The sequence below is a fragment of the Bos indicus genome, chromosome 6 (assembly GCF_029378745.1).
Source record: "Bos indicus isolate NIAB-ARS_2022 breed Sahiwal x Tharparkar chromosome 6, NIAB-ARS_B.indTharparkar_mat_pri_1.0, whole genome shotgun sequence".
Lineage (NCBI taxonomy): Eukaryota > Metazoa > Chordata > Mammalia > Artiodactyla > Bovidae > Bos > Bos indicus.
This window is the reverse complement of record NC_091765.1, coordinates 115,189,044-115,216,727: the sequence shown is the minus strand read 5'-3', so window position 1 is coordinate 115,216,727 and position 27,684 is coordinate 115,189,044. Positions and strand designations below refer to the sequence as shown.

The following is a 27,684-nucleotide window of genomic DNA, read 5'->3' as shown; positions in this document are numbered from 1 at the left end:
GAGGTGGACACGAGTGGACAACACCAGGCTTACCGCCAGCAGGAGTGGAGTACCGCGTCTCAGGTGGATGGAGGCTGGGCCCGCACCGGGTGGACCACGCGAGCCTCCCACCTTCGCAAGGCTGGTGTTCACATGCCCATCTCACAGACAAGAGAACTGAGACTCCCAGCCTGCCCAAGGCACAGACCTCAGAGGAGGGGGCCCACATTCAGACAAAGGTCTGCTTGGGCGTTTTGTTTTCTCAACACTGAGCTGGCTGCCTTTTTGTGCCCTGAGCCTGTGCCCTCTGCCTCTCTGGTGGACGGTATATCTGGCCAACGATGCCTAGGTGTAGGGAAAGAAGCAGAAAGGCCCCACATCTGGGGCAAATGCCCAGCAGCTCTCACCCGGGTAAAGCTGCCCAGATGTGCCAGGAACTGCAGCTCTGTGGCTTCAAGGATGGACACCCCTCATCTCTGGGAACAACAGCTCAGAGGCTGAGCGGGGCTCAGAGACTCCGAGGACCTGGGCTCCCAACAAGCCAACTCCGCCCATTCCTGGAGCCTGGCCGGGCACCTGCTGGCTGGCCTGTCCTTGACCCGACTACCACAACCATGGTGTGGGAAGTGGGGGGCAGGGCCCTGGCCTCCTGGGGGTCTTCCTTAGAGCGGGGCCTCACACCTCTCGGCAGCTCCCTCAGGCTGCCCTGAGCAGAAAGGAATGGGCTCTTTCTCATCACCCATGAATGAACCCAGGGCGCCCGCAGGAGGAACCCTCCACAGGGAAAGGCCGGTGGACACATTCCTGAAAATCAGGGGGCGCAAAAGCGTCACTGACACGGCCTTCTGTGTAAAACTGTCAACAATTTACAACAGAAGCACATCATCAGGATTTTTTTTTCTCCTGGAATCAAGAGTCAACAGTATCTGAGGGGCGAAGACCTAGAGCAGGAGGAAGCCAGCCCCCAGGCGGCTAGTGGTGGGGGCGCGGGAGTCGAGAAGGGCCGGCTCAAAGTCCTTCCTGCACCTGAGGCCATGGCTCTGCTGCTGCTAAGTCACTCAGTCGTGTCTGACTCTTCTCGACCCCATGGACTGCAGCCCACCAGGCTCCTCCGTCCATGGGATTTTCCAGGCAAGAGTACTGGAGTGGGGTGCCATTGCCTTCTCCGGAGGCCATGGCTCTGCCTGCTGTAAAGACGCAGAGCAGGAGCGAAGCCAGCACTGGGGCGGAGGGCGGGGGAGGATCGCAGGGTCTGCAGGGCGTGGTCGGCAGAACCTGGAGGAAGGCGGGGCCCATGACCTCCACCGCGGCCAGGACGCAAGCCCCTGCTCGGCCCTCAGGCTCGGCCCCTCACAGAGCCGGCTTTTTCTTCTTGGTGCGGGGCGCCGGCCGCAGCTCCCCGGGCCCGTGGGCGAACGGGCAGCAGTCTGCAGGCAGGACGCAGCCATCCGGGTGATGAGCGAAGAACCAGCAGATGCGGGTTTTGAAGGTGTCGGAGGACGGCCTCCGCTTCGCCTCCGGTTCCTCCTTCTTCCGCGGCCTCTCCTCCCTCCAGTCACGGATGCGCACGCGACCATGCAGAACTGGGGTTGGAACAAAGAGAAGAGACGGGGCAGTTAGCTGCGGGCCGTGGGCTCCCGGGGTGGGGGAGTGGGGGCGGGTGGGGAGGGCTCTGTGAGTGCAGGCATCCCAGGCTGGGGGCACAGCCCCCAGGAGGTATGGCAGTGGAGGCAGATCGAGCTCCTTACCCGCTCGAGGCCTGCAGTCCCCCCTAAAATGGAGCTGGAGGCAGGGGTGAGGGGGAAGGAGGGCAGGGTGGAAGCGCGGAGCTGGGGGTGGTCAGGAGGAGCTGCCAGACACCCTGGGGAGACTGGGGAGAGGCGAGGAGCCTGTGCCTGAGGCCCTGGTGATGACAAGACCAGAGTGACCACAGAGGGCTGGGCAGCACAGCCACCAGCTCGAGGGACGGGGCTAAGGATCGGGCGACCACGAGCGTGGTCCTGATACGGGAAGGACATCGGGACATCTGCGAGGCAGCCCTGGCCCCAAGGACTCGCGGCCGCATCACAAACAGGAGGCGGAGTGAGACGGGGTGGGGTCCTTTCTGGCTGGTGAAGACCAGGGGTGAGGTTTACAACCAGAGAAAAGTGGGGGCTCAAGGCAGCCCCGGTGGCGGGCGCTGGGTGGCGGGGCGGGTGCTGGGTGGCGGAGTGACCGCAGAGCTGGGCGGCTCAAAGGCCCCGGGGAGGGGTGCACCCGTCAGCTGACCACTGCCTAGCAGCCTCCTGAGCTGGTGCCCCGACTCGCAGAAGCTGCTCCAAGGGCTTCCAATGGCCGTCACCCTGTCCCAAGAAGTCAACATCCCCACGGAAATGGGCTGAAGTAGCCAAGCCCTGGTGGTTTCCCCTGGAAGAGCTAAAACCACGTGGAGACACAACGGCTCTGGGAGAAATAAAGGCTGCTCACTGAACAAATCTGGCTACCCTACTTCTAGGGAAAACTTCAAAGTGGGAATGAAAGCTTGAATTTCCCCTGCAGATTGCCTCCTGTTATGGCAATAATGGGACTGCCTGTCTCTGGAGACTGATGATTTACTAAAACTGACCCTCGAAGCCAGAGGAAGGAAGCGCAGAGGCGCCTGTGTGTGTGGAGGACACAATGAGGGATTCAGCCTCGGCGCGGCCGACAAGCACCTACGAAGGGCCAGGCAGGCCCTGCTCTCGGCGGGGCGGAACAGACAGCTTGGCTCCCTGGCCTCAGAGCCGGGCAGGAAGCCACGGCCTTCATGGTGTGCCCACAGCAGCCCCTCCTGGCACAGCCGGGAATGACACGGCCGGCCAGAGCAGGGTGCCCGGGGCGCCCTCGGCTCCACGCACGCAGGGGGAGCCCTGGGGTGAGGCGCCCCCAAACTCCAGCAGTGTGCATCCAAAAGACGGGGGGCCCTCACTGCCTCAACGGGATGCAAAGCACCCCAAAACTCCAGCAGTGTGCATCCGAAAGACGAGGGCCCCTCACTGCCTGGACAGGATGTGAGATGTCCCCAAACTCCAGCAGTGTGCATCTGAAAGACAAGGGGCCCCTCACTGCCTGGACGGGATGCAAGGCACCCCCAAACTCCAGCAGTGTGCATCCGAAAGATGAGGGGCCCCTCATTGCCTCGACGGGATGCAAAGCACCCCAAAACTCCAGCAGTGTGCATCCGAAAGACGGGGGCCCCTAGCTGCCTGGATGGGGAGCGAGGCGCCCCCAAACTCCAGCAGTGTGCATCTGATAGACGGGGGCCCCTCACTGCCTGGACAGGATGTGAGATGTCCCCAAACTCCAGCAGTGTGCATCCAAAAGACGGGGCGCCCCTCACTGCCTGGACGGGATGTGAGATGTCCCAGAACTCCAGCAGTGTGCATCCGAAGGACGGGGGCCCCTCACTGCCTGGATGGGGTGCGAGGCACCCCCAAACTCCAGCAGTGTGCATCCGAAAGACGGGGGGCCCTCACTGCCTGGACGGGATGCAAGGTACCCCTAAACTCCAGGAGTGTGCATCCGAAAGACGGGGGGCCCCTCACTGCCTGGACAGGGTGAGAGGGCCCCCAAACTCCAGCAGTGTGCATCCGAAAGGCAGCCTCCCGCCCCCATCCCTGGACAGGCTCGAGAGAAATTTGGGGGAAGACGGTGAGGGGTTTGCTGGGACCGAAAGCAGGGACAGACCCTGGAGCCCAGCAGGGGGCTGGTCCCCGCCCCTCAGGCCGGCAGGCTTGCAGCAGCCCTCCACTGACCGCGTTTCCGGAGCCATCCCTGCAGGGTCGGGAGAAGGGGTCCAGCCAGGACTCGTAAGGCCGGGAGAGTGGGCGCTCAGGACGAGGGGCGGCCCCCGAGAGGGCAGAGGCCAGAGGCCAGGGCGCCCCGGGGCCGGGATGGCTGACGGCCCCTCCATTCCCCAGGACACGGCCGCCTCTGTGCCCCCCACCCCCTGCCTGGGCAGGCCTGTGCCCTGCGTGTGCGCCCCTCTAGCCAGCTCTCGGGCCAGAAGCAGCCTCTCCCCGGGTGGAAACATGCCCTGATTTTCAGGGCGTCACAGGCAGGAAACGCGCCGTGCCAGGTCACTCTCTGCCCACCTGAGCCCATCGCCTACCACGAGTGTGAGCCCCGCGGACTCACGAACCCACGGCTCTGCCCCTCCGCCATTTCTGACCACAGATGTCGCCTGGACCAAAGTGTCCTGAGGAAGCGGCAGGAGGGTCTCCCAGAAACTCTCTGCGGTGGTTTAGTCGCTCAGTCGTGTCCGATGCTTTGCAACCCCATGGACTGTAGCCCGCCAAGCTTCTCTGTCCATGGCATTCTCCAGGCAAGAACACTGGAGTGGGTAGCCTATTCCTCCTCCAGTGGAATCTTCCCGACCCAGGAATCGAACGAGGGTCTCCTGCATGGCAGGCAGATTCTTTACCAGCTAGGCTACCAGGAAAGCCCCAGAAACTCTCTGCAGAGGTAAATTTACCGAGTGCTGGGGTGCGTGCGGCAGCGCTGGCTCTGGGGTCTGTCTCGGCCAGGTGACCAGCCCCGCCCCCAACTCGTCGGACACCCTGGGCTGGGGACTGCCCTCCCCAGCTGGGTCCACATCCTCAAGGCTGGATGAGGACTCCAGCCCGGCCCACGAGGGGCTCAGCGCAGGCGGAACTGAAAGGTCTGAAACTGCCTTCACCTCCTCACTTGTGTAACCGTGACTAGAAAACCAGCCATGTTAGTTAAAAAACAAATCTACAGAGAAAAGCCTGAGCTCAGGCATATTTGTTGCGTGACTGGGAGCAGCGTGTTTACTGGCACTCAACGCCCAGGCCTCTGACTCAAAAGTGTTTCCAAAAATAAATGAATATGCCCCTCAATGCCAACCACACAGAAAGCAATCACGCACACGTGTATTTATGATGGGGGAAAAAAGACATGATTTCATGAACTCAAACCAAAAATGCGCCAGGAACAGCAGAGGGCAGAGTAGCGCCCGGCACGGTGATTTTTAAGCCGCTGAAGCTCTGTACAGCAGAGCCCGGCCAGCAGGGACGCCCCCCGCATCTCCGCTCACCAGTGGGCTGCCTGCCACAAGCCCCCTGGAGCCACAGCTCCTCTGCAGCCCCCCCACCGCCCCCAGCTTGCAGCAGGAGCGCTTAGTCCAAGTGGAGATGAAAACAGCCCCGGAAGGCCACCCAGGCCACCCAGAGGCACCGCGGGCGTGACCACCCACGCGCTCCTCTTGGGGGTGCTTACGGGCTGCAGGAGGGGTTGGAGGTTGTGCTCCAGCCCTGCGCCTCCCCCCACCCACCCCAGCCCCATGCTGCTGCTAAGTCACTTCAGTCGTGTCCGACTCTGTGCGACCCCATAGACAGCAGCCCACCAGGCTCTGCCGTCCCTGGGATTCTCCAGGCAAGAACACTGGAGTGGGTTGCCATTTCCTTCTCCAATGCATGAAAGTGAAAAGTGAAAGTGAAGTCGCTCAGTTGTGTCCGACTCTTCGTGACCCCATGGACGGCAGCCCACCAAGCTCTTCCGTCCATGGGATTTTCCAGGCTAGAGTACTGGAGTGGGGTGCCATTGCCTTCTCCGCCGGCCCCATGGGAGGACCACAAAGGTGGGCTGGGAGGGGCACTCGCCCACCCCTGGGGCTCGGATGGCTGCCTGTGTTCCCGCTTGGGATCCGCGGGCCCTGCCCCCTCAGCTCAGGACCCTGTGTGCAGAGGTCTCGGGAAGCCGGGCCCTCCTCCACAGGGTCACAGGGGAGTCACCTCGCCCCCGCCGGTCAGAGGCCCGGGGCCACAGCCCGCCAGCCCCAACCATGCCCACCCCCTGCCCCTTCCCACACGCTGCTCCCTCTGCCCGACATGCTTCTCCTTGTCCCGCTTGCCACGACCAGCACAGACGCTGCGTCCCGAGCGCAAGCGTCCCTGACAGGCCTCCCTGGGCGGGGACGTCACCCCCGACACAGGGCAACGAAGGAGACGCCACTGACTTTAACGCCACACACGACGTGTTTAGGAGTGAAGAGCACGCCAGCTGCGGTGTGCTGTAAGATGCTTCCAGAAAAAAGGAAGTGCACACAACCAACCATGGACTCCCTGGCGGAGGGGTCCGCAGAAGCCCCTCATGCGGCTGAAGGTAAACAGGCCTCCTCTGAGCCCCAGTGCCGTGTACACGTCTGTGACACACCCCCAGCAGGCCACAGGGAGGGCGGGGACTGCTCCCCACCCTGCAGAGCCCGCAGCCGGCGTGGAGGAGAGTGCGGGCCCAGGCCCTCCTGCTGCTCGCCTAGAACCGGGGGCGGCAGGGCAGGGCTGGCTGGGAGCTCGGGGTGCTTCCAGTCTACAGGTAGCCAGAGGCCAAAGCAAAGCAGGTACCCGAGCGCCACTGGAAATGCTCCAAGACAGGAGGCCCCACCAGCAGGCTCGTCCCTCCGAGGGTGAAGGGGTGCACCCTGGACGGGGTGGGGCTGAGCCTGGGGGGCATCAGAGAGACAGCGGTGTGACCCACGCACCATCCCCGCGTGAGATGTACATGAGGGAGCCACGCTCTGGCTCCAGACTCCTCTAAGATGGAGTCACTTCCTCAGAAAGGGGACGGGGCCCCCCAGTGCCGGAGCCGGGGGCGCAGGGCAGACAGAGTCATTCCTCGGGAAGGGGACGGGGCCCCCAGGGCCGGCGCTGGGGTGCACAGCCGCGCCTCACCTTGGAACACCTGCGGGCTGTTCCTCAGCAGCGTCTGCAGGCCCCCGCACTCCCGCTTCAGCCTCTGCAGCGTCTCCCGGTCCAGCTCCCCGGCCACCTCCGCCAAGGACAGGCTCCCTGTGCGAGATGGGGTTGCCCCCAAACATGAGAGCCGTAATTGAGCTCGCAGCTCCTCTGCAGCACACGGCCAGTCGGCCCCTCCATGGAGCACGGCCTGGAGGCTCTGGGCCCTTCGAGGCCCCACGTGGAGCCCGTCCCCTGCTTCCTCCTTGCCCAGCCTGGCCTGCCTCTGCAGGGTGCCCCGAGAAAGGGGGTGCTGACCCCCAGAACTCCTCAGAGGCCCCGGGCCTCGTCCATAATTACCTGGCAATCAGCCACCTAAACTGGCCCCCAAGAGGCTCTCCCGGCCAGACAGCCACAGGATCGGGGATCCCTGGAGGGGATAGGCTCGATGGTGCTGCCACACTGCACAGACACGGGGGATGGGAGGGGTGTGGCGGCAAAGGAAGAAACTCGGGGCTACGCCCTCCACGCCGGGGGCCGGGGGAGACCCGCTGTTCACCACCACTGGTCTGGCCCAACCACGGGGCCAGCGGGCAGCAGCCCCGACTTACGGCGGGGCCTCGGCCTCCTCCCCGAAGGGTGAGCACCCCGCTCCCGGGCAGCCTCACAGAACCCTCCAGTGGCGACAGGCGCCTTCCATCAGCCCGTCTGAACACTCCTGATAACTTGATCCCTGGCTCTTTAAGTGAGGAAGTCAGTGTTACTCGCTCAGTCGTGCCTGACTCTTTGCGACTGAACCCAGGTCTCCTGCACTGCAGGGAGATTCTTTACCGACTGAGCTACAAAGGGAGCCCCCTGGCTCTTTCGAGAGCCACAGATTCCAGCACGCTACTCACCCTATGAGAGCAATCAGATACAAACATCTCCCTTTCACCTCTGGCAGCCAGCAACCTGGCTTTCTGTTTGGATCATTTCAATAAATAGACAACAAGGAGCCCTGGACCCTGAGACTTCCCCGTGGCCTCAGCTCCCTCCTCTGAGGCACCGAAGTTCTGTGTGTTAATAGAGCCACAAGGAAGAGGGTTTTCTAACGAGCTTGTGAGAAGTCTCACTGCTTCCTTAAAACACACTTAATTTAAAAAGACCATACGGTTTCAAGGTGGCTCAGATGATAAAGAATCTGCCTGCAATGCAGGACACGTGGGCTCGATCCCTGGGTCAGGAAGACCCCTTGGAGAAGAGAATGGCAACCCCCTCCGGTATCCTTGCCTGGAGAGTCCCATGGACAGAGGAGCCTGGCGGGCCAGTCCATGGAGTCGCAAAGAGTCAGACATGACTGAGCGACTAAGCAGATGTACACATGTACATACAGTTTCAAGCTCGGTCTGAAGAGAACAAGGGAAGGAGCTCCTGCCCAGCACCCAGGGGAAGCCCAGGCTGGCGGTTACCTCCTCGATTCCAGGCCTGCGCACTCCCGCCTGCAGGACTTCTTCCCAGTAACAAGTGCGCCACTTGCAAAATCACTCGGTCCACAAACTCTCGAGGAAGGGCGGCGCAGTTCCTCAGGCGCTCAGCTTTCTCCCGGGGCTGAAATCCGGACATCCAGAGTCCTTCTGCCGGGGCTCCGGCCCCTTGCTGGCCGGCTCCAGCCTCCGCTGTGTGCGCGGGCCGGGCGTCCAGGGCTCCATGCCCCTTGGGGCCAGGGGCGCTGCTGGGAGCCGCCCCAGGGGGCGGAAGGGCAGGACCCCCGCTGCAGGGGCTCCTGGGGCAGCCCCGCCTGCTGTTAATGTAGCGGGTCCTCTCCTCGTCCACGGAAGCCTCCCTGGTGGGCGGATATGTCCTGGACTTCCCGATGAGACAGACCTGCACAGGGAGAGCAGAGAAGGGCTTTAAGAGGTCCCAGCGCTATTTCCCCACGTAATTCTCTCATCCTGGAGAACAAACTCCTCAAGGCTTAGGGACCTATGTTGACAGGAATCCTTATTTTACAAACGAATACCAGCATCAGTGACCTCAAAATAAGCAACTAACAGCAAAAGCCCACAGAAAACCTCACTACTCAGACTCCCACGGCTCCTAACAAACATACAGGCCAAGGTCGCCTTTACTGAGCCAACCGGTCTCGCCCCATCTTGAACACGTTGCTTGTGTCAGCCCTCGCTGCGCACCCCCCGCCCCACACACAGACCCTGACGGAACCCCCAGAGCCTCGAGGGGCAGCCTCGCTGGTGGGGGGACCATGTGTGCCCCCAGCAGAGCGCCGGGCACTGCATGGATGCCCTGTTCACACGGCACGTCCCCCCTGTGCGGCCAGACGTGGGCTGCCCTGGAGCGAGAGGCCCGGTCTGCAGATGCCGCCGCGGGGACGGTGTCTCTGGAAGTCCTCCGAGGGCCTGAACCTGACGGAAGTGCCTCCGGTCACATCGGAGCCCATCACGGCTCTGCAGCCGCGCCACCCGCTGACTGTGCCACCCCGGGCAGGGGACGACCTCCGTGTGCATGGAGTGAGAGCACCGGACCCGTGTTCAGTCCTTGATTAACGGCTGCTGCCTGTGGACACCGATGCTTGCATCCAACCCCCGAACCAGACAATCTATATGAAAACTGAGGCTCGGAGAGGCTGAGCCAAGGGCCTGTAGTCTCCAGCTCCCAGTAACGGCAAATGCAAACTGTAGGATCCCTGCACACACGACCCAAGCTCCGTGTGCTTGCGTGCTAAGTCGCTTCAGTTGTGCCCGACTCTTTTGCGACCCCACGGACTGTAGCCCGCCAGGTTCTATCCGTGGAATTCTCCAGGCAAGAACACTGCAGTGGGTGGCCGTTTCCTTCTCCAGGGGATCTTTCCGACCCAGGGATCGAACCTGGGTCTCTCATGTCTTCTGCATTGCCAGGAGGGTTCTTTTACCTCTGGCGCCAACTGGGAAGCCCAAACGCTAGCCAAATTCAATTCCAACCTCAGAAGGCTGTGACTTGCCAAGATAGAGGGCATTTGACAGGATGACACGAAGGCTCTAAGGTGAGTGCTAAAGGACGTTTCCAAAATGATTCTGAGCAGCGACAGCAGTGGTGTGCCTGAAGCCGACTGAGGAGCCCAGCACCGCCTGGGGGCTGCTGCTCCTCCCGGGCTGGCAGCGCCTGTGCCGGCCCTGAGTGTGCTTACAGCAAGTGGCAGGGCCCGAGTTAAGCTCCATCTCCACCTTTCACCGCTGTCAGGCCGTGAAGCTGAGATCTGGGTAACGGGCTTTTGTGTGCGCGTATTTTTTTAAAAGCACTGACAACCTAGAGTCTCACGGAAGAAAGTGATCAGAGGTTAACATAAATCTGATGTCAACACTTGCCCTGACTCCCAGAGGTTCAAGCCTCCTGAGTGGTGAGCAGGTCAGCCCCGACCATCTGGCAGGGTGACAGGCAGTGCAAGGGTCAATATCTCCCTGGACAAATTCATTTCAAGTAAATCTGAATTAATGAGGCTTTTAAAGAGAAAAGTTGAAATCATTCTGAAGTTTGGAAGCAATTTCAGCCCATTATTTGGGAGTCTAAGTCCATGGTGTTGCAAAGAGTCGGACACAACTGAGCAACTGAACTGAACTGAAGTCAGAACTTAAAGCGTTCAACCTCCGGCAGCACCGAGCCCACAAACCAAAGCTAAGCTGACTTGACTCTGGGAGGTGCCCAAGGGCCAGTCGCCGCCTCTGGGGAGGAGATGGGGACCAGGCGAGGGCTCCTGCGGGGGCCACTGGCCTGGAGACGGCGGTCCAGAATGCCTGTGCGGGAGGGACCACAGGCAGGCAGTGAGCCCCGGAAGCCGCCAGCGCCATGCTGGGGGCCGCCGGTCAGAACCCACACCTCTGGGCATCACCGACTCGTCTACAGGTCTGTGACAAGGATGGCCCCACGCTTTCCATCTAAATGCCACACATGCCCGCAGAGGACAGCCCTGGTGGCCGGCACACACCCGCTTGGTGGAAGGGATCCGAAGACAGTCTTCCTCCACGTGGAAGCCGCAGGCCGAGCCCACCTCGGTGATGAAGTCCAGGTACCCTCGGTACTGCGTCTTGCTGCTCTGCGTCCGCTGGAACTTCCCGATGAAGTCAAAGAAGCAGCAGGGCAGGACGAAGAAGCGGCAGTTGTAGGAAGACCTTCAGAGACAACCGGCGACACGGACGCTCAAAGTCCCGAACAGGCTCGGTGAGGAAAATGCCGTGGAGAGCCGCACGGCGGTGGTGTGTGGGGCAAAATGCAAATGGTGTGCTCCTGGCTAACGGTGCTTTTTATATAAAAAAAGGAATCCCAGCTTTCCTCAGGTTAAATGCTAGAAACAACGTAGCACAGTACCTTTTCAATAAAATATGAGTGTAATTACTTTTATAAAAAATATTTTCTCTATTGCAGTTGTGATCATCAGCTGGAACCTGACACTTCCTGATGCACTTGGAGACTGCGGCTGTGGACACGGATCTCAGAGGCAGGCACCACAAGGTCACGGTTTGCTGCTGGGCCTATGCTATTCTTAAAAAGTCCGTATTACGCTTCGTGAAATAAAGTCGGACAGACAGAGACAAATACTGTGTGCTATCACTTGTATGCTGAATCAAAAAAAAACCGATAACAAAGAAGCAGAAAATAACAAAGAAGCAGACTGACAGATGTACAGAATGAAGCAGTGTTCACCATGGGGAAAGCGGGGGTTGGCGGGGGGAGCAAGGCAGGGGTGGGGGAGAAAAGAGATCCAGACGACTCTGTAAGCTAAACGAGACACAGGATACGCTGGGCAGCACAGCATTTCATGATAGTTTATGATATAAAATAATCTATATTTATGGAGAAGGAAATGGCAACCCGCTCCAGTGTTCTTGCCTGGAGAATCCCAGGGACGGGGGAGCCTGGTGGGCTGCCGTCTATGGGGTCGCACAGAGTCGGACACGACTGAAGCGACTTAGCAGCAGCATTCTATATTTATATATTTTCTATCATATATTTTATGATAACTACAGAGTTCAACCAGTGAGTTTTCAATCGCCACACTGTACACCTGAAACCAACACTGTACGTCAGCTGACCCCGAAGAGCGTCTTCATACCGACAGGCACCCCTCCTGCATGAGAAAACGTCCCAGGAAAAAACATCGCAACACTGGGTACAAACACGATAGAACGAATCACAACAAAAATACAACGTGAACGTGTGAGCCACTCATGTTACTTTATGTTTTTAAATTTAAATACAGCCAACATGGCAACCCACTCCAGTGTTCTTGCCTGGAGAATCCCAGGGACGGAGGAGCCTGGTGGGCTGCCATCTGTGGGGTCGCACAGAGTCGGACATGACTGAAGCGACTTAGCAGCAGCAGCAGCAGTATGCCATCATCTCGACAAGGTGAACTAGCCACATTTAAGTGCTCAACAGCCACGAGCAGCCAGAAGCTATGGGTCTGGACAGCGAGACTGAGGCAACGGGACATCCCCAGCCACCATGGTGCCAACAGGCCCACCAGCTCACCTGGCCGCGATGACTGGTATCCATGGCGTCAGCTCATCAGAATGGTTACCGATGAGCCAGTCGACGTCAGGGAAAAGGCTCTTATCGTTTGGTGTGATTGCACTTTCCTAAAAGAAAGACGCACAACAAGACTGAACGTCTAGTCCATGAAAGCAGAGCATGGGAGAAGACAAAGGCTGCAGCCCCCTGCAGAACCACAGCTGCCCGGAGCAGGTCTCAGCCCCTTGGGGCTGTGGGTCTTCACCTGCAGAAGGTAAAAAGCTGGGCCAGGAGTGAGGAAGGCGTGTGCCCAGCCCAGACCCGCCTGAGGGCATGGGAAATGGCAACTTTGAGCATCATTACCCGAGGAGTGAACACCACCCTTCTGAGTGCGCATCAGCTGCTCATAATTAAAAACACCCTTTTTACATGAAGGAGATGGGGGACATGAGGACTGCTTTACTTTTGGCAGAAGATGGAAGCAGGGAAGGCTTCCCAGGTGGCGCTAACTGTAAAGAACCTGCCTGCCAATGCAAGAGATGGACAACACGTGGGCTTGACCCCTGGGTCGGGAAGAGCTCCAGAGGAGGAAAAGCCACCCTGCTCCAGCATTCTTGCTTGGACGATCCCCAGGACAGAGCAGTCTGGAGGGCTGCAGTCCACAGGGTTGCAAGAGTCGGACACGACTGAAGCGACTTAGCAGGAGTGCACACACGGGAGCAAGAAATGGCCTGCAGAGTGAGCGGAAAGCAGGGAGGTCTGAGGCTGACGTGACGCATGGCCTGATGCATTTACACAACCTCGACAGTCAGTCAACCCACAGTCTGAAGCGCATCAATGAAAAGAGAAAGCACAGTAAGAATTTATAGACACAGTGTACACCAGCCTTTGCTACTAAAATACGATCTTGTGTGAACACTCGGACAGCAAGCTTTTTTACCCATGGAACAAGCATGGTCACCACTGGGACGATTTCTGTGGTTAAGCTGGGAACAGCTTGTTTTTATGACTGAAGAACTTTCAGTGAACATCTATCCCTTCTGCTAGTTAATTAGCAGGCCTTCATTAATTACTAAAGTCAACAGTCTCAATAATTAATCTGTCAGTAAGAACTGGAGAGACAAAAGAGTCTATACAGCCACTCAAAATCCTCCTAATTTTAAAACTGAAGAACGCAGCCCCCAAGGCAAGCAAGCAAAGCCCCACCTGTTTCAGCAAAAAGCTTTAACTGAAAATTTGAATATAGAAAACTGCAATAATTCTTTTGAAACAGAGTTTTACAAACAAAATTAAGACATTTTGTGATCATCACACTGCTGTTATCAAAAGCACATGTTTTTTCCTTAACCATCTCTAGCTTACAATCAAATGAGGCATCAGAAAAAAAAAGAGCTGTATCGCAGACTTGGCCTCTGAATGTCCAGACTGCACCTGTTCATGGAGATCACTTGTTTACTAGGAAACAGACAAGCGCTGAGCACTTGTGTATGGACGCACACGCGTGCGCGCGCACACACACACACACACACAATGGGGCATTAGCTAATAGCTAATAATAATAAAAAGACTGAAATAATGCCATTTACGGCAACATGAATGGAACTAGAAATTATCATAGTCAGTGCAGCAAGTCAGATAAAAACAAACATCAGGTGGGACCACTTACATGTAGTACCTAAAATACAACATAAATGAACTTACTTCTAAAACCGAGAGACTCACGGACACAGCAAGCAAACTTATGGTTACCAAAGGGGAACGGGGTGGGGGGAGCAGTAAGTTATGGTTTGGGATTAGCGTGTACAGACCCCTGTGCACACAGCAGAGAAGCAACACGGCCCTGCGGCACCCACACGCAGCACCCTGCAGTAAGCCATAACGGAACAGGACGTGGAAAACATACCAGGAATAACCGAATCCCTTTGCTGTACAAAAGAAACTAACCCAACATTACCACTTCCCTGGAGACTCAGACAGTAAAGAATCTGCCTGCAATGCAGGAGACCCGGGTTCGATCCCTGGCTTGGGAAGATCCCCTGGAGAAGGCAATAGCTACCCACTCCAGTATTCTTGCCTGGAGAATCCCATGGACAGAGGAGCCTGGTGGGCTACAGCCCACGGGTTGCAAAGAGTCAGACATGACTGAGCAACTAACACTTTCATACTTCAACTTGAAAAAAGAGGCCCCCAAAGTCAAAAAAGAAGTAGAATCCTCTACCTGTCCTGCAAGGGGCACAGCATGCCAGCCAGCTCCCATAGAGACAGGACTTGAACAGAGAGCCTATTCAACTGCTATCTGAACTTCCCACGTGAAGAAGTTATCTTGCTTCCTCACCTGGGATACATGGGATTGTGAAATCAACCATGTTACTCCCTTAGCTTTGATCATCAGCCTCGTATTGAATTCAGAGCCCAACTTCATGACCTGTGTAAGAATACGTGGTCCGTGTATGTATCTGCAGAGCCACCCCTAGCAGGAGTCCGTTCCCTGCTTTACCGGAGTTCTTCAAACCTGAGGCTTTTGAGATGCTCTCGTGTTGTAATGTATGAACATATCCCTGTTGCTAAGTCACGTCTGATTCTTTGCGACCCCATGGACTGCAGCCTCCCAGGCTCCTCTATCCATGGGATTCTTCAGGCAAGAATCCTGGAGTGGGTTGCCGTGCCCTCCTCCAGGGGATCTTGACCTTGGGGTCAAACCTTCGTCTCTTGCAGAGCGGGAGATTCTTTGCCCACTGAGCCATCAGGGAAGCCCTGTTTGACTGTATGAGCAAGTGCAAACCCTCGTATCATAAAGCAGAGTGTAAATATATAATGAAAACCTGAGCAAGTAAAGAGGTGTCGGGCAGCTGCAATCAATGTCACTTCCTCCAACCTTTTTCATTTTTGGCAACACTACTCTCAACTTTAAAAGAAAGGCGAAGAGAAAATAGAGCCTTGAAAACTTTGTTTTCTATTCACAGGTGAAATAATATATTGGGAGATTTGTTTCAAACACAGTGAGGCTAATGCTGGGGTTATGGGGGAGGGGATGAGGCAGAAGAACCACTGCTGAGCTGGCCCCTGAGTTTCTGGGATTTACTACAAGCTTCTCTCCACTTCTACAGGTTCCTGACATCCTCCACACTGAAAAGTAAACGCTTCTCCCACTTGTCAGTCAGCATCCTGTCCTCATGCCACGCATCTTATCAGCTCGGGGACGAGGGCCTGGAGGCGATGTCGGTATCTGGGCAGCAGAAGCCCCCACGGCACTCCAGAGCCAAGGACGGAGCCCCAGGGCCAGGCACTCCCTTGCTGACCTGGAGGTCTGGATGAGAGGCCAAGGCTGGGAAACGCTGGAGCCCAGACCTGCCGGGCGGGTGCTGTTGGGGAGATTCCCACCTGCCTGCCCCCGAGTGACCTCCCTGTCTGACAGCTTGGACCTGCTCCGGACCTCGGTGTGGCTGACTGCAGCTCTGCGGCCACAGCTGAGACCTGGCCGCCAGAGAGCTGGAAGCCATCATGCTGTCTCCACGAGACATCCGCACATCCGCAGCCCAGCCCTGCCTGCACCTCTGTGCTCCCTTCCTCTGACTCCCTAACAACTTGTCCCTACCTAGAGGCCTCTCTTGGCCACCCTGCTCAGAGCAGGAGTACCCATGCTGCCCCCAGCCCTGACCCAGTCCCCGCAGGGAGGGCACCCACTGCCAAAGGAATGTTTCAGCTGCAGCCTGCGGCAGGCTCCAGAATGGATGCCCCCAAAGCAGCCACAGAAGACCTGGGGCCAAGACAGCACCTTCACTCCGGAGGCCAGCACCCTCCCTTCAGTATAACCGGAGGCGGGGGAGTCTAAGGGGACGTCCTCTCTTCAGTATAACCCGAGGCAGGGAAGGTCTAAAGTCAGTGTCCCTCTTTCAATATAACCGGAGGCAGGGAAGTCTCAGGGGACGTCCTCTCTTCATTATAATCGGAGGCAGGGAAGTCTAAGGGGGCGTCCTCCCTTCAGTATAACCGGAGGCAGGGAAGTCTAAGGGGGTGTCCTCTGTTCAAGCCTCCGAGCAGCAAGCCGAGTGTGGACTGCTGCGTTACTGGCACCTCTGACTGGCCCCCCACACAGACTCTCTCCTGGAAACAACCGCACTGGGGAGCGGCTGCTGAAGTCAAGCGAAGGGACAGAGCCAGTACCTCTAGGCGGGTCTGGGGTCCGTACATGTCCCAGATTTTTCTTCTTCGGACGTCTATCCCTCGGCCTGGATGCTGAAACGATGAATTTCAGGAACCAAAGGTTAAGGAGGGAACGTCATTAGAAACGAGCGAGAACAAATCAAACGCTGCAGGGACCACTCCCTGAGAGGCGCAGGACCCTGAGCTGCTGAGAAACAGACGCTTTCGGCCCGGGGCCCAGACACAACCCCGGCTACGGCGCCTTCGTGAGGCAAGGCCTGGAGACACCACCAGGCTCACTCGCAGCCCCGGGGGACACGCCTCCCTTAAAGGGAGCCGCCGCCTCTGCGCTCAGCCAACCTCAGCTCCGGGCCCACCTGCTCGTCCAGCCCAGACAAGCCCTGCTCCGGGGTCCCGAGCACCCAGCGCACCCCAACCACCCCCAGCTCTCCCCAGGCCCCACCCCCGGCTCCCAGTCACCGTGCGATGTGCTAACACCACAGACAGGCTGTCCCAGGGCCCCCAGACTCTTTCTATCAAGTATCTCAGAAGGTGGCCCTAACAACCTCACCCCAAAGTCCCGCAGGCGAGGACACGCGTGTTCATCCACAAGGGAAGACGGTATGGCCCTGGGGGCAGGGGGCAGTGGGCACTGCCCCCTGTGTGCCCGGAACCTCTCCTGGGGCCAGGGCAGCTCCCGGTTCTCACGGCCTCTGCTTCACAACCAAGAGAATGGCTGCAGAACTGAGCATCACAGTTTCACACGTGTGTTCAGTCCACGGGCGCTGGCCCGTCCTCTGAGCTAGACCCCAGGCTCCTCGAGAGCAGAGCTGCCCTCGCCCCTTACCCCTCCCCACACCTTGAAATGCTGGGTTTTACAAAGAAAGCACCAAAAAGAACAGCCCTGCTGCTGAAAGGCTGTCACCCGCAGGCCGCCTGTCCCCGAGGACCCTCTTCTCGTCCAGCGAGGCGGCTGCCTCACCCTCCCGTGGACAGGCTACCTCCTCGACGGCGTCACCAACAGCCACTGCACCTCTGACAGCCCAGCCGCCTCCAAACCCAGGTCGCGCTGGTAGAGCAAGGCCTCGTGCTGGATGTGAAGACGCCCTAGAAAGGTCTAAAGACAGCCCCCAGCGTGCTTTACCCCCTCGCTGCTCAAGATGTGGACCAGGAGGCCGTTCCCGCAGCCGAGGTCCACGAAGGACTGCCGGGCGGTCTCTCCCCGTTCGGCTCTCTCTTCCTCCCAGAGGATCTAAAGTCAACAGGAAAAACAAGGTCAGTCTGTGGTGCGCTCTGCCCCGGAGTAATTCACACACAAGGCCACGTGAGACTGCAGTGCCCTCCCAGGAGAGGCGGAGAGGCCTCCGGGGCCGGGGCCCCACACAGGCGTCGCCCAGGTGAGCAGAGGGAGGTGGGGATGGCCCGCCGCTCACCGAGGTGGCACGCACCGGACCTCCTCGTCTCCCACCCCGAGCCCACGCGTGCGCGGTCAGCTCTGGGCGAGTTTTACACATCACTGTTAGTTCCTTCCAGACTTGTTTAAGTTCTTCTGGTTTTGTACGCTTTGAGAGGCCTTATTACTTCTAAGACTGAGAGAATTACAGTTGAAAGGAATTCAGAGATAGTCTAGTCATTTCTAGATATTTCATAGATAAGGAAACCCAGACTGTCAAGCTAAAGGGTGTGCCCAAGTCCAGGTGGTCAGTGAGCTGGCCAGGAAGGCCGCAAACCTGAGTCACCTGCTGTGAGGGTGGAAGGCAGGAGCTCATCAGATGGGCCCCCAAGGGCTCCCCAACGCCAGCTGGCGTCTCCGTGTTGACTAGTAATTTGGAAAAAGTCGAATTCCTGTTGGTTCACAATCCAAACTTGTTCTACATTCACACAAAAGCGCCATGTAAAACTTAAAAAAAAATTACACGTGTATCCAACCTTGACAAGTGAAAATCACTCAGTCATGTCCAACTCTTTGTGACCCCACGGACTATACAGTCCATGAAATTCTCCATGAATACTGGAGTGGGTAGCCTTTCCCTTCTCCAGGGGATCTTCCCAACCCAGGGATTGAACCCAGGTCTCCCGCATTGCAAGTGGATTTTTTACCAGCTGAGCCACAAGGGAAGCCCAAGAATACTGGAGTGGGTGGCCTTTCTCTTCTCCAGGGAAATCTTCCCAACCCAGGGATTGAACCAGGGTCTCCTGCATTGCAGGCAGATTCTTTACCAACCGAGCTATCAGGGAAGCCCAACCTTGACAAACAGAACTATAAAAACCCTGAGCTGCCACAGGCAACCCTCCACCCTTCCACCCACTCAGGTCACACACAGTCTTACCAGCAGGTAGGCAGCAATAGCCACATCTTCATATACAAACTTCTCAGGGTCAGTGACTTCAGGCCACACCTACAAAATTATCAAGAGCATCTGTAAATTTTCACCGTATCTGTGTGTACCAGGACACATGGAGATCAATGGAGTCCAAAGCAAGATTTCAGAATAAAGACACTTAGACGAGGCCACTGGACATCAAAAGAAAAGGCTCAGCTACGCTACCTGCACCCCCCACCCTCAAAGACTGAGTCTGATAAACAAGGAATCGAGGGGTGGGGGTGTCAAGGAAGCCAAGGGGCGGGGTCATGGGGACAGGGGTCAGAGCTCCAGCCTGTGGTCTGTTGGTGTCTTGCTGTCATTCGCCAGGAGTGTCCCTCAGCTGTTTTGTCCCCATCTCCCTATTTGTAAAGCAGGGATAAAGATTATGACCTAATGACCATGCAGGATGCCCGTCAGGTTCCTTGAACCTGGAAAATGCTGGCTGTGCAAGTGTGAGGTCTCACTATAACACCAGTAATGTGCAGAACAGGTGTCTTGCAGATGAGAAAGAAACCAATGGCCAATGTTAAAAGTCCAGATTTCTGTTTCCAGTCTAGAGGATTAGACAGCTCACACGCACCATCTCACCAAGGACAATTTAAAAAGTTGGAAGAAGAAAGGAGTGCCTCCATGAAGGTTCTAAATAGCAGGATAATGAAGGACTACTAGGCCAGGACCTGGGAGGGAAGAGGGGGGCACAGTGAGGTCAGCCAGCCCGGGACCAGAGGGTGATCCCCCAGGAATGAGCGGGTACTGCTCAAGCCTGAGACTTGGAGATGCTTTGTTATGCAGCAACAGCATACTAAGGAGAAGGCGATGGCACCCACTCCAGTGCTCTTGCCTGGAAAATGCCATGGACAGAGGAGCCTGGTAGGCTGCAGTCCATGGGGTCGTGAAGTCACTGAGCGACTTCACTTTCACTTTTCACTTTCATGCACTGGAGAAAGAAATGGCAACCCACTCCAGTGTTCTTGCCTGGAGAATCCCAGGGACGGGGGAGCCTGGTGGGCTGCTGTGTATGGGGTCGCACACAGTCGGACACGACTGAAGTGACTTAATAGCAGCAGCAACAGCATATTAAAAACAAACAAACAAAACGCTGCAGTGATACATCGTGGTTACTTCTAGAAGGGAGGGAGACACACCAGGAAGAGGACAAAGGAGGTTCAACTGTCGGCACAGGCGCCCCGGTTCCAGACCCCACAGCAGAGTACTGCAGCAAGGCGCCATGCGAGTGCGCGCTCAGTCGTGTCTGACTCTTTTCGACCCCACGGACTACAGCCCGCCAGGCTCCTCTGTCCATGGGATTCTCCAGGCAAGAAGACTGGAGTGGGGTGCCATTTCCTACTCCAGGGGAAGTAAGGTGAACCAAACAGATTCTTTGGTTTCCAAGTGCATATGAAAGTTACCTTTAAACTATACTGTCGTGTATTAAGCGTGTAATATCATTACGCAAAAAAAAAAAAAAGTAGGTTCTTTAATTAAAAAATACTTTACTGTTGGGACTTGTTGGCAGTCCAGTGGTTGGGACTCCATGCTTTCACTGCCGAGGGCACATGTTCAATCCCTGGTCAGGGAACTAAGACCCCACAAGCGGCATGGTGCAGCCAAAAAAAAATTTTACTCCTAAAAAATGCCAACCCTCATCTAAGTCTTCAATGAGCTGTAGTACTAACTTCAAAGGTCACCATGATCACAGGTCATCATAACAAATATATTAATAGTGAACGAGTTAGAAATATTGGGCAAATTACCAAAAACAGACCCAGACATACGAACTGAGCAAGTACAGCTGGAAAGCAGTGCCTGCAGACCGACTGCACACAGGGCCGCCACGGAGCTTCAGTCTGCAAAACGCAGTGCCTGCAGAGCGCGTGCCCGAGACACGCTCGCAGTGCTCTCTTTCTGAAGCGGGGTGTGAATACACGGAGGTTTGTTGTTATCTCCCCCACACACATTTTAGATATAAAGTTTTAACATTTTATAAAATTGATCTCCTTTTTGGAAGTATGTGCTTTTGTACTTTTTCACATATTTTCTCCAAATGTCTTTTTCTTTATACTCAATGGCACCCCACTCCAGTACTTCTGCCTGGAAAATCCCATGGACGGAGGAGCCTGGTAGGCTGCAGTCCATGGAGTCGCTAAAAGTCGGACATGACTGAGCAACTTCACTTTCACTTTTCACTTTCCTGCATTGGAGAAGGAAATGGCAACCCACTCCAGTGTCCTTGCCTGGAGAATCCCAGGGACGGCAGAGCCTGGTGGGCTGCCATCTATGGGGTCCCACAGAGTCGGACACGACTGAAGCGACTTAGCAGCAGCAGCAGCAGCAGTAATTAATTTAATATTCAATTATTTTTAACTAAAAAGACTTCCCTTTTGTTCTCTTGAAAAAAAAAATAACATGCCAAAAAAAAAATTCTTTTCCATAACATAATTGCCAATGTGTTTATGGTTTAGTATGTCAAAGTACAGGCTGTAACGGGGGGCCACAGGTGGGTATATTTTGACTTAACATCTGTGTCTCTGTGAAACTGGAAGGCACACAGGAAAAGCGACGTTAGCTGGAGTCGTCTGGTGCGTCCCCTCTTTTAAGTGGGGGTGGGGCCCAGACGCCTTTCCCCAGAATCACCTTGACCATGTCCTTGTACTTCTCTTTAAGCGCCTGGTAAGCCGCGCTGTACTTCATGACGGAGACGAGGGACAGGGTGCTTTTGAACCCACTCTGCCTGCTCTCCACACACCACCTGGCCAACCTGGCCAGCAGCTCTTCTCCAAGCCAGGTGGGTTTGGGATACACAGTGCCGTCTGAATGCCATCGTTCTGGACAGAAAATTAAAACAGATATGAACCTTTGAAAATAAGAGAAATATGAATAAGCAGAGCTGGTTTCAGGTCTTGTTTTTAAACTCTACATTTATTTACCAAAAGAAGACAGAAGTTAAGGTAGCTATCTATCATTACCAAATATTGTACCCAAAACACAAAACAATCTCCAACTAGCTACAGAATTTTCATCCTCTAGAGCAAAACACATTTAAAAAGCAAAAAGAATTCCTCCTCTTTTGCAAATGTTGTTAAATGTGCGTTTACATATCTTAACAAAGCCCGCTGGAAGGAGGGCTGAACGACAAGGCTCCTCTCACATCCCACTCACATGCTAACCAGCCAGATTCTCGCGTGCCCGCCGTTTAATTTTTCTAGGTTTTATACATTTCACACGGGCAACCCAGATACACAGATCTGGTTCACCAAGTATTTCCTGGCCAGAAAGGTGATGCTCAGTCACCAAACTGAGGACATGCAGGCAGTCGCTGGGGCTCCCCAGTGCATGCGGACCCCTGTGCATCCTCCGCCAGCAGTGTGCAGGGTGGCTCGGCCCGGTCTGTCCAGCTCGCCGCGTGACCCGGCCCCAGTAGCACCTGGCCAGGGCAGGTGCTCGCACCCAAGGACGCACGTCAGGACAACATACCCTCTGGGGCTGTGATCCGGGCAGCGCCATGCAGGGGACAAGTGTCAGGATTGTCGGGCTACGGTAAAGGAGGTGGTGTTCAGTGGGGGCCCCCAAGAAGGAGCAGACGCACAGGCAGCTGGGTGGGTGCAGGGTAGGCTGGTGGGAGGGGAGGCCCGGCAAGGGGTCCCCGGCTGGGGAGAGCTGCGCTGTCATGCAGCCCGTCTGGTGATCTGTCCTGTCAGGCTTTTGCCACCATGCACGTCAGAGGACACAGCTCACTCTCATAAGAACCAGGAGCCGCGTCTCCACTGAGAGTCGCAACCAGGTGCGCGTCACCAGGCGGGGAGGGCGGAGCAGGCCTGGCTGCCCCTTTCTCCTCCCTGCCCTTCAGAAGCGATCCTTCTGGACTCACTCGGGCCCTTCCCCTGCTCTTCCTGGGCCTCGTGCTCTCTCCCATGTGACCCCGGGGCCACACTACCGCTCACCTGCTCAGGCCTCGGGGTCATCCCCTGCCCACGCTGGTACAATGGGCACAGCCCTTCCCTGGTCAACGAGGGGACTCCTCTACCTCTGCGATTGGCAGCACTGGCCTTAGTGCATCCACCTGTCTCTGGGCCTTGCTGACCCCTGGGGCCCAGTGTGACCACATGGTGGGGAGACCACAAATCCTGCTGAAACGAGGCACTGACCAGGAGTGCCGGCCCCACGAAGGCGGCCACCAAAGCCCATCCATGCTCCACTGAGAAGGGACACATCCAGCCCCACCGTGACCCGTGCCCAGCGGGGCAGCAACGGGAAGCACCAGCCGGTAACGGCGTGGGGTGGCCAGCCGAGCACTCAGAGCTCATGGGGGACGGGGACAGATTTCACCACGTCAGCCGCACTGGGCGCCTGCCGCAGCCAGGCCCCAGGCCGGCTTCCCCACCGGGGCCGGCGGACAGCAGGCTCCAGGGCTCACCCCCCGGCGCCTGCATGAGCACTCTCCAGGCAACCCCCAGGGACACACACGGCTCTCCCCGCGGGTCTGCCCACACTCTCCAGCGGAGAGGAAGGGGCCCTCAGGGAACATTTAACACCCGTCAGGAGGCTCCCCGCCGGGGCAGAACCTGGGCATCCCACCCAGTGTCTGACCTCCACCAGGTCCCTGGGAGGCCCGGCCCAGCCCCCTCCCCAGGGATTCACAAAGTATTAGACCTGTTTCAGAGGTGAGCAGGGTCAGGGTCAGCCACGACACTCCCAAGGTCGCACTGCTGGGAGGGCCCACGTCTATAAGACGCCCAACCCCAGCTCTCCCACTGTGCTCTGGGCTCTTCGTGAAACCACGCGCACAGCTCACGGTTAAACAGACACGCTCCAAGGGCTGTCGGGGAAAAAGGGACCCATGCAGATCTCCAGGAAAAGAGCAGAAGAGCAACACGTGATCTCCCTCTCTTCTGACTTTTCCATTTAAAAAGTACCAAGTGGAAGTAAACCAAATTTCATACTTTCCGGACAGGGCCAAACACCATGTGGATTTAAGGGAACAGATTAAACGGCTGTGTTTAGAATAAAACGTCACTGAATGCTCACTACGTCTAAGACCACGTGAGCCTCAGCAGGAAACACAAAAGGATGCTTCCGCCTACCCCCGTTACCAAGGTGTGAGACATAACAAAATAACAGAAGGATTGTGTTTATTTGCATTCGGTACTAGAACCAGGTGCTGTGAGGCATCAAGGCTACCCGGAAAGTAGGGGCCAAAGACTCCAGCCAGGCTGGGCCCACCAGGATGCATCAGGGTGAAACATCGACCAGAGAGCAGAGCCCACAAACCCGATCTGCCTGAGGGCGAGTCCCTGTAGCTTCTTGGGGACCTAGAATCTTTCAGCTGCCCAAAGAAATCACTGTCTGAAACCAGAGATCATTGAGAAAGAGGAATCAGTTATCCAGTACTTACCATTCTCCTTTGCTATGACTGAGCTGAATTTGATACACGTTGCTCATCTTAACCTTTAAATTCCCTTCATCGTCCTCTTCCAAAGGTAAAAAAGTTACAGCCCCACTGAGGACATCTGGGGAGAAAGAAGATAGGGACGATCAGTTCAAACTGCTCAGTCCAGGGGCTACCGGAAGTGGCCTTAAAAGCACAGCGCTGAATCCACCCCCATCACTGTGCCTTCAACCCCCAGGGCTTTTCCCCACTTGACGACCACAGGGACTATCCTGGTCATGGCTGTATCTCCACGCCTAGCCTGCCCCGCTCTTCACTGAGACCCACGTGAGCATGCAGACATCCACGTCTGAAGGCCTTGTGAGCATGGATGTGCTCATACCACAGGCCGGGAGAGTTCAGCTCAGTCTGTCAGTCGGGTCCGACTCTTTGTGACCCCATGGACTGTAGCACACCAGGCCTCCCTGTTCATCACCAACTCCCGGAGCTTGTTCAAACTCATGTTCATTGAATTGGTGATGCCATCCAACCATCTCATCCTCTGTTGTCCCCTTCTCCTCCTGCCTTCAATCTCTCCCAGCATCAGGTTCTTTTCCAATGAGTCAGTTCTTCGCATCAGGTGGCCAAAGTCTTGGAGTTTCAGCTTCAGCATCAGTCCTTCCAATGAATACTCAGGACTGATTTCCTTTAGGATGGACTGGTTGGATCTCCTTGCAGTCCAAGGGACTCTCAAGAGTCTTCTCCAGCACCACAGTTCAAAAGCAGAACTGTAAAAGGTGCTGAAAGCCGAGGGCTCCTAAACAAAGTGTGATCATCAGGATTAGAGAGGGTCTCCAGGATGAGGGGACACCTGGGAAGAGGCCAGCAGTACTGGGGGGCGGGGGTAGAGGTATGCACCCACCAGCGGCTCAGCATCACGGCTTCTGGACAGAGCCGCGTCCAGAGCAGCCCACACCCTAACCCCAGAGCCTGTGGCCCCACAGTGTTACGCAGCGGAAGGGACCCACACACGGGCCAGGGTTACAGTGTGGCCCTGCGGAGAGAAAGAGGGCACCCTGGATTGCGCAGGGCGCCAGAAAGCTGAGAAGTGTGTCCAACTAGAGGCAGAGGCGATGCAGCAGCAAGAGAGGCCACCGAGGCTCGAAGCCCGAGAAGGATCCAGCGCGGCCGCCGGCTCTGGCGCGCAGGGAGGCCGTTTTCCTCATCCCTTTCACTACTGGACGCCTCCTGACCGCTCATCGTCCCGCCCTCCTTCACCTTCTCCCCCAAGCCTTCCAGACAACACTCCAGTCAACAACCCCATCCTCTGTGTTAAGGATCCACATTTCTACGTGCCCCCTCCATAAACAATCTACAGCCTCCCTAGGGCATATGAATTTGAGCAAACTCCGGGAGACAGTGGAGGTCAGAGGAGACTGGCATGCCGCAGTCCATGGGGTGGCAAAGAGTCGGACAAGGCTTAGTAACTGAAGGACAACAAGGCCGTCATGAGGAAACAAGCAGAATAGGTGCCTTTAGTCCTTTTCACTTACTGACTGCTTTTTAACCCAGTCACATCCCCTGCCAAAGATGCTCTCCTGGACCAAACTCTAGGCATGCTCCTCTGTCTCTAGGGTTCAGCCATGGCCCATGAAGGCGGGAACAAACACGGTCACTGCTCCCAAGAACTCAAGGCCACATCCCGAGCGTGATGCTGGGCCCCCTGAAGTGCCCACTTGGGAAAACGCAAGGCTGACAGAAGAACAGACTGTTCCAGCCCATACCTGAAGATGGGGTTGCTATGACCCCAGCTTCTGTGGGAGGGGAGGACCTAACTTCAGAAGGCACCAGTTAGCAAACCCCCGGTTGGCTCTGCATGACCTATCCCCCACCTTTCCTGCTTTTTGTTAATCTTTAACCTCCCTCACAACACTGCCCCATTCTCTTCTTTCACACTCCCTGTAAAACGCCCCATCACTTCTTGCACTAAGCAGAGTGGAGTTAGGTTCACGCTGGACTCTCCTCCCTACCATGACAAGCCTGCGCCTTCTCAGTTGCTCAATCGGTGTCTGACTCTTTGAGACCCCCATGGACTGTATAGCCCGCCAGACTCCTCTGTCCACGGGGATTCCCAGGCAAGGATCCTGGAGAGGACGTTGCCATTTCCCACTCCAGCGCCTGACATCCTATCACCAATTAAAACCCATCCCTGCCACCGTAACTTGTGCCTGCCTCTGTGGGGAATCTCTTGACAAATTGCCACTATCGGAAACACACTCTTTGTACCTTGCAGGACCATTTCTCTTCTCGGACCACGAAGCGGGCAATGCAGGTTCGTTTTGGGGATGACGGTTCTGAGCACCAAGTCGAGCTCGCGCCGACCCTCTGGCGGCGATCCTGCCCCGGAGCGGGTGAGGAAGGCTAGCACCTCTCGATTGTCGCCGGCGAGGCTCTGAGCGAAGACGTCCCAGAGAGCACCCAGGTCGGCGGCGGGGAGGTCGCCCTCCCGGGCTGCAGCCTTGCCGGGTTGCCCGGGGGTCCCTGAGAGCTGAGTCGCGGCGGCGGCGGCGGCTTCCCCGGGCTCCTCCTCTGGCTGGCGCCGGCCCTGGGCCTCCTGGCGGCCCTGATCGGGGCTCGCTGTCGGTCCAGGCCCCGGGCCCGCGTCGAGGGAACGCCAGACGGGTCCCGGCCCCGCGTCGGGCCCACATCCCCCCGCCTCCGCAAGCCTCTCGGGCTCGGGGCCTGCACTGGGCCCTGGGTGGGTGTGCCCGATCTGGGGCAAGGAGACGCTCCGCCGGGCCTCCAGGCGGACGCCACACAGCCGCTTGTTGGCCACCTGCGGCCTCTCCACCCACACGGTCACCGCCGCCCAAAAGCCGCCCGGGAGCAGCCGCGAACCCGGGTCGCTCACCGCAACCCTACCAACCTCAGCCATGACCAACCCTAGGCTCCCGGGCTCAAGCGGCGCGCGGCGATGACGCAATGGCCTGGTGCGGCCCTTTTGCGTCACGGGGCGGGGCGCTGGGGACCGGAAGGGAGAGGGAAAATGGCGGACCCATCGCTTCTCTTGGTTTGAGTTTCTTGGCGCGTGGTTCTGGTGGAGAGTTCTGAGCTGAGGAATATAACGTTTGCTCAAAGGTCCTCCTAGTCAAAGCTGTGGTTTTCTCCGTAACCATGTAGGGATGTGAGAGTCGGACCATAAAAAAAGCTGAGCGGCCAAGAATTGATGCTTTTGAACTGTGGTGTTGGAGAAGACTCTGGAGAGTCCCTTGGACTGCAAGGAGATCCAACCAGTCCATCCTAAAGGAAATCAGTCCTGAATATTCATTGGAAGGACTGATGCTGAAGCTGGAGCTTTAATACTTCGGCCACCTGATGCAGAGAACTGACTCATTTGAAAAGACTTGATGCTGGGAAAGATTGAAGGCGGGAGGAGAAGGGGACTACAGAGAATGAAATGGTTGGATGGCATCACTGACTCATGCACATGAGTTTGAGTAAACTCTGGGAGTCAGTGATGGACAGGGAGGCCTGGTGTGCTGCAGTCCATGGGGTCTCAAAGAGTAGGACACAACTGAGTGTGTGAACTGAGTGTGTGTACCCCAAGTGACTGAACGGGGGGCACATTCAACGGTGTTGGTGC

The 27,684-nt window shown here is 56.8% G+C and overlaps 1 protein-coding gene across 2 annotated transcripts; it reads right to left on the bottom strand.

Annotated features, from left to right (window-relative positions):
• Positions 1–857: 857 nt before the first annotated feature.
• Positions 858–27,021, bottom strand: TRMT44 (tRNA methyltransferase 44 homolog). Of its 2 annotated transcripts, XM_070791885.1 has the most exons (11): positions 26,328–27,020; positions 24,069–24,183; positions 21,311–21,530; positions 18,641–18,709; positions 17,455–17,562; positions 16,332–16,403; positions 12,189–12,295; positions 10,645–10,828; positions 8,138–8,552; positions 6,687–6,803; positions 858–1,562 (listed from the first exon to the last, which is right to left on the bottom strand). In XM_070791885.1, the coding sequence occupies exons 1-11, from the start codon at positions 26,974–26,976 to the stop codon at positions 1,330–1,332; spliced, it is 2,289 nt and encodes a 762-aa protein (XP_070647986.1). In that variant the 5' UTR covers positions 26,977–27,020; the 3' UTR covers positions 858–1,329. The 2 variants fall into 2 exon arrangements, with proteins under 2 accessions (XP_070647986.1, XP_070647987.1); XM_070791886.1 differs by lacking the exon at positions 6,687–6,803 and having other exon boundaries at positions 26,328–27,021.
• Positions 27,022–27,684: the final 663 nt, after the last annotated feature.